This window comes from Lithobates pipiens, unplaced genomic scaffold (assembly GCF_037356315.1).
Source record: "Lithobates pipiens isolate NorthernLeopardFrog02 unplaced genomic scaffold, aLitPip1_a1.2 Scaffold_8, whole genome shotgun sequence".
Lineage (NCBI taxonomy): Eukaryota > Metazoa > Chordata > Amphibia > Anura > Ranidae > Lithobates > Lithobates pipiens.
In genome coordinates this window covers 5,676,549-5,688,568 of record NW_027507903.1, presented here as the reverse complement: position 1 = coordinate 5,688,568, position 12,020 = coordinate 5,676,549, and the positions used below count along the sequence as shown (strand labels likewise).

At 44.3% G+C, this 12,020-nt stretch overlaps 1 protein-coding gene across 1 annotated transcript in view; it reads right to left on the bottom strand.

Annotated features, from left to right (window-relative positions):
• LOC143964484 (integrin alpha-11-like) overlaps positions 1-12,020 on the bottom strand; it is a 211,052-nt gene that overhangs the window by 147,564 nt on the left and 51,468 nt on the right. The window contains exon 8 of the mRNA XM_077474257.1: positions 2,042-2,210. Coding sequence (XP_077330383.1) covers positions 2,042-2,210 — 169 coding nt within the window. The remainder of the gene's footprint in view (positions 1-2,041; positions 2,211-12,020) is intronic.

The following is a 12,020-nucleotide window of genomic DNA, read 5'->3' as shown; positions in this document are numbered from 1 at the left end:
TTGTTACATTACAGCCTTTGGTTCAATGTTTTTTTTAATCTGAATTATATGTGATGGATCAGAACACAATAGTCTAAGTTGGTGAAGTAAAATTAGAAAAATATATACATAAAACTAATTTTCAGAAATAAAAAAACGGATAATTGACATGTGCGTATGTATTCACCCCCTTTGTTATGAAGCCCATAAAAAGCTCCGGTGCCACCAATTACCTTCAGAAGTAACATAATTAGTGAAATGATGTCCACCTGTGTGCAATCTAAGTGTCACATGACCTGTCATTACATAGACACACCTTTCTGAAAGGCCCCAGAGGCTGCAACACCTAAGCAAGAGGCATCACTAACCAAACACTGCCATGAAGACCAAGGAACTCTCCAAACATGTAAGGGACAATATTGTTGAGAAGTACAAGTCAGGGTCAGGTTATAAAAAAAAAAAAATCTAATCTTTGATGACCCCTAGGAGCGCCATCACATCTATCATAACCAAATGGAAAGAACATGGCACAACAGCAAACCTGCCAAGAGACGGGCGCACACCAAAATTCACAGACCGGGCAAGGAGGGCATTAATCAGAGTGGCAGCACAGAGACCTAAGGTGACCCTGGAGGAGCTGCAGAGTTCCACAGCAGAGACTGGAGTATCTGTACATAGGACCACAATAAGCTGTACGCTCCATAGAGTTGGGCTTTATGGCGGAGTGGCCAGAAGAAAAACATTACTTTCAGCAAAAAACAAAATGGCACGTTTTGAGTTTGTGAAAAGGCATGTGGGAGACTCCCAAAATGTATGGAGGAAGGTGCTCTGGTCTGATGTATGGAGGAAGGTGATCTGCTCTGATGTATGGAGGAAGGTGATCTGCTCTGATGTATGGAGGAAGGTGATCTGCTCTGATGTACGGAGGAAGGTGATCTGCTCTGATGTACGGAGGAAGGTGATCTGCTCTGATGTATGGAGGAAGGTGATCTGGTCTGATGTATGGAGGAAGGTGATCTGCTCTGATGTACGGAGGAAGGTGATCTGCTCTGATGTACGGAGGAAGGTGATCTGCTCTGATGTATGGAGGAAGGTGATCTGGTCTGATGTATGGAGGAAGGTGATCTGCTCTGATGTATGGAGGAAGGTGATCTGCTCTGATGTATGGAGGAAGGTGATCTGCTCTGATGTACGGGGGAAGGTGATCTGCTCTGATGTATGGAGGAAGGTGCTCTGCTCTGATGAGACTAAAGTTGAACTTTTTGGCCATCTAAGAAATCGCTATGTCTGGAGCAAACCCAACACATAACATCACCCAAAGAACACCATCCCCACTGTGAAACATTGTGGTGGCAGCATCATGCTGTGACGATGGTTTTGAGCAGTCGTGACTGGGATACTGGTCAGAGTTGAGGGAAAGATGGATGGTGATAAATACAGGGATATTCTTGAGCAAAACCTGCACCACTCTGTGTGTGATTTGAGGCTAGGACGGAGGTTCACCTTCCAGCAGGACAATGACCCCAAACACACTGCTAAAGCAACACTTGAGTGGTTTAAGAGGAAACATGTAAATGTTGGAATGGCCTAGTCAAAGCCCAGACCTCAATCCAATAGAAAATCTGTGGTCAGACTTAAAGATTGCTGTTCATAAGCGCAAACCATCCAACTTGAAGGAGCTGGAGCAGTTTTGCAAGGAGGAGGAATGGGCAAAAATCCCAGTGGTGAGATGTGGCAAGACTCATAGAGACTTATCCAAAGGGACTTGGAGCTGTGATAGCCACAAAAGTTGGCTCTACAAAGTATTGACTTTAGGGGGGTGAATAGTTATGCACATTGACTTTTTCTGTTATTTTGTCCTATTTGTTGTTTGCTTCACAATAAAACAAAAACAAACAAAAAAAAACCCCATCTTCAAAGTTGTGGGTATGTTCTGTATATTAAATGATGCAAAACCTAATAGATTTATACAAAGATACATAAAATAAATATATAACAGAGTAATAAATGAGTTGCAGGAAGGTACACTGGTATAAATATTTTACACGATTGGGAATTGTACCTCCTTCCAGACTGAAGATCCTCTCCCCAAGTGCATCCACGATGTCCTTCAGTGCGGCTTCATTTGTCACATTGAAGAAGTGCTTGTCATCCGGGTCGCTGGCGATATATTTGATTTCATTTAGGAAAGCTTTAGGATTAATCCCTCTTCTGTTGTAATATCCCAGGACCTGCAGGAGAAGCAGAGAGCAATGTCACCTCCTCTGATGTCTATGCTCTGCCCCACTTACATGTATTTTATACTTTATTGTAGTAGTGAGCCGCATAAGGTTATTATTGTTTGGTAGTATGCTGACATCTAGCGGCCGTTTTGGGCCACTACAACTTGTTTACTTTTGATCTGGTTTCTCCATCTGTCCTCCCCTACGTCTTAGTCCTAGTTATTGCGAGTCCTAGCTATACCCTCCCTGTTTCTTTCATGTTAGTACTAAAAAAAAAATTGTCTTATTAAAGTGTTTGTAAAGGCTGACAGTTTTATACCTTCATCATTCTATGCATGAAGGTAAAAAAACCTTGTCTGTGTAGCAGCCCCTCCCCCCAATACTTACCTGAGCCCGATCTTCCTCAAGCAATGTCCATGAGAGCCTCTGCTCTCCTGGGACTCGCCTTCCTCATTGGCCAAGACAGCAGCGGGAGCCATTGGCCATCGGAACTAAATGAATTGCACATGTCTAGTATGCATATTTTGTGATACTTCGTATGCCATGATCGGTTTTTCCTACAATTGTATGTCTAGAATTTTTTGTTTAGTAAAGCATTAAAGTGGAATTCCACAAAAAAAAAAAAAAAATTCATTAATGTGCTTGAAAAAATAAAAAATAAAACATTTGGAAAATTATTATAATTTTTTTTTTACTTACCTTATAATGCCTGTTGCTATGTGGTCCCTCGTAGTCTGCCTCCTTCAGCGCCTGGGCTCCTGACGTCACTTCCCTCGGCGCAGGAAGGGAAATCGCCTCTCCCCCCTCTCCCTCTTGCCAATCATCTGGGACACGATGATTGCGCGGCCAGTCATGGGGCACGGCTCGCGCATGCGCAGAAGGGGTGCCCGGCTGTGAAGGCACAGCCGGGGGCGCTCACAGTTAAAAAGCCGGCGCCGCCCAGTGAAGGGGTAAACCAGTGAGACTTTGATCCCCTCGCATTGCTGGACCCTGGGACAGGAAAGTGTCTGATTGTTAAAAGTCAGCAGCTACAAATACTGCAGCTGGTTCCCGACCGGCGCACGCCGATGTACGTCGGCAGAATGGCACGGGCAGGCATATTGGAGTACAGGTACGACCAATCTTTAATGCCGCCCTGCCATTGCAAGCACGCCGCCGGCAGCACGCTCACATGCTGGTCGGGACCCCCGTGAGTCCGGTCGCGGGTCCCGCGGACTCGATCGCCGTGGGCATACCCGCGATCGTCTCACGGGGCGGCTGAACGGAGAGAGATACCGTTGTAAACAGCATCTCCCCGTTCTGCCTAGCAACAAGTGACGCTGATCTCTGCTCCATGTGATTGGAGCAGAGATCAGTGTTCACTAAATGAAAGCCCAACCCCCCCACAGTTAGTAACACTCCCCTAGGAACACTTAACCCCTACACTGCCACCCACTGGTTAACCCCTTCACTGCCAGTGTCATTTACACAGGAATCCCTGCATTTATATAGCACTGATTGCTGTATAAATGACAATGGTCCCACAAATGTGTAAAAAATGTCCGATGTGTCCGCCACAATTTCGCAGTCACAATAAAAATCGCTGATCGCCGCCATTACTAGTAAAAAAAAAAAAATATTAATAAAAATGCCATAAAACTATCCCCTATTTTGTAAACGCATATAACTTTTGCGCAAACCAATCAATAATCGCTTATTGCGATTTTTTTTTACCAAAAATATGTAGAAGAATACGTATCGGCCTAAACTGAGGGAAAAAAATGTTTTTTTATATATTTTTGGGGGATATTTATTATAACAAAAAGTAAAAAATAATGCGTTTTTTTTAATTGTCGCTCTATTTTTGTTTATAGCGCAAAAAATAAAAACCGCAGGGGTGATCAAATACCACCAACAGAAAGCTCTATTTGTGGGGGGAAAAAAAGGACGTCAATTTTGTTTGGGAGCCACGTCGCACGACCGCGCAATTGTCAGTTAAAGCGACGGAAGGCCGAATCGCAAAAAGTGGTCTGGTCTTTGGCCAGCAAAATGGTCCGGGTGCTGAAGTGGTTAATAATCGGACACTTACCTGACTTTTAATTTTTTTTTTTTTTTTTTTTTAAGGGGAACACTGCTTTAATATGCTTCAGAGGTTTTAATGCTTCCTTGTTTTTACCTTAAAAGACACAAAGCAAACCAAATATTCAGACGGACGGGGTCTTACGGAGGTGCGCCAATGCTCAAAGCGGCATTTGAAACAGAACAGTCTACTTATTTAATTCTCTTCATGGGTTGATATTTATTAAATTTCCCCAACAATAAACAGAACAGTATGACAGAGAGAGGAGAAGACAAACCGGCAGACATGGTGGTATGGAGGCATCTTGGAGAAAACACCGTCCAGCTGTATGGAAACCCCGACAGACCACATCTCATGCCACAAATAACTGTTTAATTTCTATCAGGCCTGCAAACTCTTCCAGCACGTCAGAATTTCCAACTATGTAGTCAAAGCCTGGTGACGCGTTGGGTGGGGGGAGCTGAGATTTATCATATTACATCCCCCCCCCCAACCCCCCAGAGCACAAAAACAGTATAAGAAAGAGCTGAAAAAGGAGAGGGTAGTTGGGCTGCATTTGCTACAATGTGCAAATATGTAACATACAGTTGAGCTCCTAAAGTTTGCATACCCTGGCAAAAATTGTGAAAATTTGGCATTTATATTGAAAATATGACCGACCGCGCCAAGAAACTGTCTTTTATTTAAGGATAGCGATCACGTGAAGACATTTATTATCACATCGTTCTTTTTGATCCTTTTTAAGTCATAATGATAACAGAAATCACCCAGATAGCCCTGATCAAAAGTTTACATACCCTGGAATGTTTGGCCTAGGTAGCATGGGCATCTGCAGGTAGGAGCAAGGGGGGGGGGGGTCAAGTGCCGCCCCCCCCCGGAATCAGGGATCAGATCTTAAATTCAGCACAGTTCCATCACTATTAGGGTAACACCATCAAGGTTCTGTCAAGCCCCCCTATCAGTGTAATGTGACTGCGGGCTCTTTTCCCTGCTCGGTGTCCAGCAGAGAACTCGGCGGCGCTGTAACAGGAGAAAGGCGAGCTGCGGGTTATCAGAGGCTTCCCCCGGTCATACCCCCCCTTTCTCCTGTCAGGGAGAAAAGACGATGGCTCTCACCAGGTTCCCCGCCCAGCTTCCTGCCTGCTCCATTTCTTCCCTATTAGCCACAATTGAGGGCCAATCAAAGGAGACTAGGAGAGGAGAGCATCATGGAACATGTAGTCCCTAAGATTGGCGGACCCCATTTTCCACAGGGAGGAGGCTACAGCTCGATCAAGAGAGAGATTGAGAGACTGCAGCCTGGAATAAAGCTGAGGGAGAGAGTGCTACAGGACAAAGAATGAGGAGTGTGTTGGGCAGAAGCCAGAGAGAGAGAGAGAGAGACGCTGCCCAGCACCACCAGAGAGAGCTACACTGCCCAGCGCCACCGGAGAGAGCTACACTGCCCAGCACCACCAGAGAGAGCTACACTGCCCAGCGCCACCAGAGAGATCGTCCAGCCGGAGGGATCACTGCTGTAGTTTCACTGGGTCTGGTAAGAGGGCCCGTCGGCCATTATCCATTACTTATCCTAGGGACTGTACTATGTCTGCAGTCTCTGACCATGATAATGTGATAATGACATTGTCGAAAAGGGGCGGCGCATGGGTGACCCTAAAATTATGAGTATACATGCTGCGATGCTTTGCTTCAGAACTGCAGAAGAATTAATATCCGCTGTAGAACGCGGCCCATTCAAGTGAATGGCGCTGCTCTGCAAAAGTCCCGCAAATGCCTGCGGTTGTGGCACACTGGCACGGGGGTGAGGGGATTAAGCAGGCAGTGAAGAGGCAGAAGCAGAGGTGAAGAGATACAACGCCTCCTTGCCGCCTGTAAAATCCTGTCTGTTTAGCGATCCAAACGTGTAATTATGGTATTCTTTACAAATGTATTCATTAATTTCGCTTTTTTTTTTCCAGCCCTGTGGGGGAGGGGGGGGGGGCTTGGTAAAATACCAGGGGTCTAAACAGACTCTTTATGTCCCACTTTTAAGAAAAAAAAAAGGGACTGAGGCCACAGATCCCTAATCCTCTTCTCTGCACTGAATCAGAACAAATGAACAGGAAGATCTCTGTACAGGCTTCCTGTTCATTCATAAATGGAAGCATAGAAAATACAGTTTACTATGCTTAGGTTATGGATGAACACAGGTGTGATTGGTACCGCTCACTGCATTAATTCAGGAAAGGACCACCACTACTGCACCGACCTCCACTAGCTTTTGGGTCCCGTGCCACGTGGCCGCCCTGCTGCATTCTTAAAACACAGGAGGTTGGCAGCTCAGCACAGGCACCATTCAGAGAATACTTTGAAACTCTGTGGGAAGCCATATACACTCACCGTTCCACTTTATTAGGTACACCTGTTCAGTTGCTGGGTAACACAAACTGCTAATCAGAATAATAGGATAACCAGGGTAATTGGCGCTACCTATAAGTAAAACTCCTTATATGTATGTATATCAATATATAATTCCGAATATATCATGTATTCATCTAGAAGAATATATATATAATAGAAGGAGGCATAACCCCAAAGGACTATCAATCTGCGATTTAAGATTTACAAACTACTCAAAAGTCCCAAAAAACAACAAAGTTCCTACTAGAGATTAGTACCTGGGATTAACAAATAATTCCAATAAGCAAAAGAAAAGGAAAAAACGAAAATCAAACAACAAACTAGAAACCAAAAGAATTTTTTGTGTCTGTATCGCTAAGAGACAGTATTCCCTAAAATCGCATTAATGCCAAAGTGTGGTTTGAGTAGGCAAATTCCCAGTAAGAGGCGTATGTAAATGTGCTAGTGAACTTATTATCCCAAATATGCAAACTGTAAGTGTAAACCGCTAATATAGATACATATGAAAGAATTTTTTGCCTAAAGTCGCATTATCGCCAAGATGTGCAAAGAAACAAGTAGAAGGTGTATGTAAATGTGCTTAATGAGATTAAAAATCAAAATGCAAAAATTCAAATTATACAACCTATACACGCAATGTGCTAATATAAGCATATATATATGAAAAAACAAAAATATTAATAATATATAGAAATGATGTCAAAAATATATATCAAAAAAGTGCAGGTGAAAAAAAACAAAGGACAAAAAAATGTGTACAAAAAAGAAAAAAGGATGTATATATAAAAAATATATATATATAAAAAAGCAAAGGGTCTCTTAAATAAACAAAATAACAAAAAATACAAAAATAGTGTCCAAATTTCCAAAAAATCTCTTCAACAGTGCAATTACAGAAAGTTCAAAAGATGTGACTAAAGTGCTCCTCGTGCAATCTCCAACGTGACTTCTGTGTTCCCCCACAAGGTCTAGTCCTTTGTGTTATCTGGGATAAAGTGCCATTAGCGTATGGTTATTACCTTTCTTTCAGCCCTGTTCTAGGTTTTTTTCTTTTTTCCTGGAACGTTATCATTTATATATGGAGGCTGAAAGGTTTTTTTAATGGACTGTGGTCCCACATCTTGTCTCAACATATGAGAATTGTTTTTTCCGTTTTATTATTTTTTATGTTTTTATTTGTTTATATTTTTGTGGCAATAAATTGATTTTTTATACAAATCACACTATGGAGACTACAATTTTTTTCCTATGAGGAAATCTCCCCCTTGGTTGCGATTGAGGAGCCGGACATCAGCAGGGACTGAAAAAACTCTCTCTGGATGCGAATGAAGAGCTGGTTACCGGTAGATTTTGTTTCCAAGGCGAATTACCCCTGCAGGGGTGTATTCTTCTGGTGAGTGGGGGACCTTGTGGGGGAACACAGAAGTCACGTTGGAGATTGCACGAGGAGCACTTTAGTCACATCTTTTGAACTTTCTGTAATTGCACTGTTGAAGAGATTTTTTGGAAATTTGGACACTATTTTTGTATTTTTTGTTATTTTGTTTATTTAAGAGACCCTTTGCTTTTTTATATATATATATTTTTTATATATACATCCTTTTTTCTTTTTTGTACACATTTTTTTGTCCTTTGTTTTTTTTCACCTGCACTTTTTTGATATATATTTTTGACATCATTTCTATATATTATTAATATTTTTGTTTTTTCATATATATATGCTTATATTAGCACATTGCGTGTATAGGTTGTATAATTTGAATTTTTGCATTTTGATTTTTAATCTCATTAAGCACATTTACATACACCTTCTACTTGTTTCTTTGCACATCTTGGCGATAATGCGACTTTAGGCAAAAAATTCTTTCATATGTATCTATATTAGCGGTTTACACTTACAGTTTGCATATTTGGGATAATAAGTTCACTAGCACATTTACATACGCCTCTTACTGGGAATTTGCCTACTCAAACCACACTTTGGCATTAATGCGATTTTAGGGAATACTGTCTCTTAGCGATACAGACACAAAAAATTCTTTTGGTTTCTAGTTTGTTGTTTGATTTTCGTTTTTTCCTTTTCTTTTGCTTATTGGAATTATTTGTTAATCCCAGGTACTAATCTTTAGTAGGAACTTTGTTGTTTTTTGGGACTTTTGAGTAGATTGTAAATCTTAAATCGCAGATTGATAGTCCTTTGGGGTTATGCCTCCTTCTATTATATATATATTCTTCTAGATGAATACATGATATATTCGGAATTATATATTGATATACATACATATAAGGAGTTTTACTTATAGGTAGCGCCAATTACCCTGGTTATCATATTATTCTATTTCTTGGAGGAAACACCTTTTGGAGTTTCTTTCTTTTGTGGGTGGCAGCAACCTAATGATATAATTAGTATCTAGCCGCAGCTACTGTTATTACTATCCTCTCTTACTTCCCACCGTTGTCGAGCGCGGTTTTTTCCTTTATTTTTATTCACAAACTGCTAATCAGCCAATGACATGGCAGCAACTCAGTGCATTTAGGCATCTAGACGTGGTGAAGACGACTTGATGAAGTTCAAACCAAGAATCAGAACCGTGAAGAAAGGGGATTTAAAGTGATTGGTAAGGGTTTGTTTTCTTTTTACATTTAAAATAACAAACATATCATACTTACCTCCACTGTGCAGCTTGTTTGGCTCGAGTGGCCCCCGAACTTGCTCTTCTGGGGTCCTTCGGTGGCTCTTGCGGCTCCTCCCCGCATCAGAAGCTCTTCCACGAGGGGGGTTACCTTTCGGGTGCGCTCCCGTGTCCAGCATTTGAGTCCATAGACACGAATGCCGGACTTGGCCCCTTCCCCCCCCCCCCCCCCCGTGCCCGTGTCATTGGATTTGGTTAACAGCAGCAGGAGCCAATCAGGACACGAGACACTGACTAGAGCTGGTGTGCTTGTCCCCGGCCTGAGAAAAAGAGGGTTCAGGTAAGTAAAACAGGGGCACTGGGGGGGGGGGGGGGGGGCTGCTGCACTGCAAGAGTTTTTTCACCTCAATGCATAGAATGCACCACAAAGGTTTACAACCCCTTTAATCACTTCAGCCCCGGCCTATAGACATATGACGCCCACAGATGGGATCTCCCATCCTCTGTGGGCGTCATATGACGTCCTCTGATTCCCGGCCGTCTAGGGGGCACGCATCTCTCGGGACCCGGTGCGTGTGCCCGGCGGCCGCGATGTCCGTCGACCACCCGCGATTGCCCGGGAACACAGCAGGACCGTGGATCTGTGTATGTAAACACACAGATCCACGTCCTGCCAGTGGAGAGGAGACCAAAGGTCTGTTTCCAGTACAGAGGAACACCGATCGGTCTCCTCCCCTTGTGAGTCCCCTCCCCCCCACAGTTAGAATCACTCCCATAGGGAACATATTAACCCCTGCAGCGCCCCCTGGTGTTAACCCCTTCCCTGACAGTCACATTTACACAGTAATCAGTGCAATTTTATAGCAGCGATCGCTGTGTAAATGTGAATGGTCCCAAAAATGTGTCAAAAGTGTCCGACGTGTCTGCCATAATGTCGCAGTCATGAAAAAAAATCACAGATCACCGCCATTACTAATAAAAAAAAAATGCCATAAATCTATCCCCTATTTTGTAGACGCTATAACTTTTGCATAAACCAATCATAAATCGCTAATTGCGATTTTTTTTACCAAAAATATGTAGAAGAATACGTATCTTTTTTTTTTTTTTTATTGGATATTTATTGTAGCAAAAACAAAAAAAAAATTTTTTTCAAAATTTCGCACTTTTTTGTTTATAGCGCAAAAAATAAAACCCGCAGAGGCGATCAAATACCACCAAAAGAAAGCTCTATTTGTGGGAAAAAAAGGACGTCAATTTTGTTTGGGTGCAAGGCGGCACGACCGCGCAATTGTCAGTTAAAGCAACGCAGTGCCAAATCACAAAATGTGCTCTGGTAAGGAAGGGGGTATGAAGTGGTTAAGTGACTTTGAATGTGGCGTGGTTGTTGCTGGCAGACGGACGGGTCTGAGTATTTTTGGGATTTTCACACACAACCATCTCTCGGGGTTTACAGACAATGGTGGTAAAAAGAAAAAATATCCAGTGAGCGCCAGTTGTGTGGAGGAAAATGCCTTGTTGATGTCAGAGGAGAATGGACAGACTGGTTCCAGATGATAGAAAGGCAACAGTAACTCAAATAACCACTCAGTACATCCAAGCAGGCCCGGACTGGCCATAGGGCAGACCGGCGTTTGCCCGGTGGGCCGGGGGCCTCCGGGCCGCATGCCTAGCTGTGACATGCAGGGCCGGCGGCCGCCGCGGGTTCCAACATGCTGGTGGTGGTGGGAGGAGCGGAGGCATTCTCCGCCTACTAAGCCCATCCATGGCAACCCAGGCCCCTGCTTCTCGCATGCGCCCTGCAGACGACGGGCACCTGGCAACCAGGATGCCAGGAGAGGAGGAGGGACGAGAAGACATGGAAGAGGTTGCTATGGGGAGGCGGTGCCGCTCGCCAGTGAAAACAAGCAGCTGCGCTGTGACAAGGGGAAGGCGAGCTACGTGGTGTCAGCGTATCTCCCCCACTCACCCCCCCTTCTCCTGTCAGCAGAGCGTGGCTCTCACCTTATTTGGCTGCTCAGCTTGTTGCCGATTTGTTTCTGTCCCCATTAGCCACAGTGGAGGGCCAATCAGAAGAGGCTAGCAGTGCATCTTGGGACATGTAGTACTGGAGGATTGTAAGCCCCATTGTTGTCCACAGGCAGCAGACTTCAGCCCCCAGCATGCACTCTGCTGGGGGAAAGAGTGAGAGCCTGGATCCCAGGAAGAAGCTGGGTGACTACTAAAGAAAAAAGGACTGTGTTGGGGGAAGCCAGAGAGAGAGCCACGCTGTTCCCGCATCGCCAGAGAGCCACGCTGTACCCACATCACCAGAGAGAGCCACGCTGTACCCACATCCCCAGAGTGAGAGCCACGCTGTACCCGCATCACCAGAGAGAGAGCCACGCTGTACCCACATCCCCAGAGATAGAGCCCCGCTGTACCCACATCACCAGAGAGAGAGCCACGCTGTACCCGCATCACCAGAGAGAGCCACACTTTTCCCGCACCGCCAGAGAGAGCTACGCTGTTCCCACATCGCCAGAGAGAGCCACGTTGTACCCGCATCACCAGAGAGCCACGCTGTACCCACACCACCAGAGAGAGAGCCACACTGTACCTGCACCACCAGAGAGAGAGCCACGCTGTACCCACATGACCAGAGAGAGCCATGTTGTACCCACATCACCAGAGAGAGAGCCACGCTGTACCCAGATGACCAGAGAGTGCCACGCTGTACCCACACCA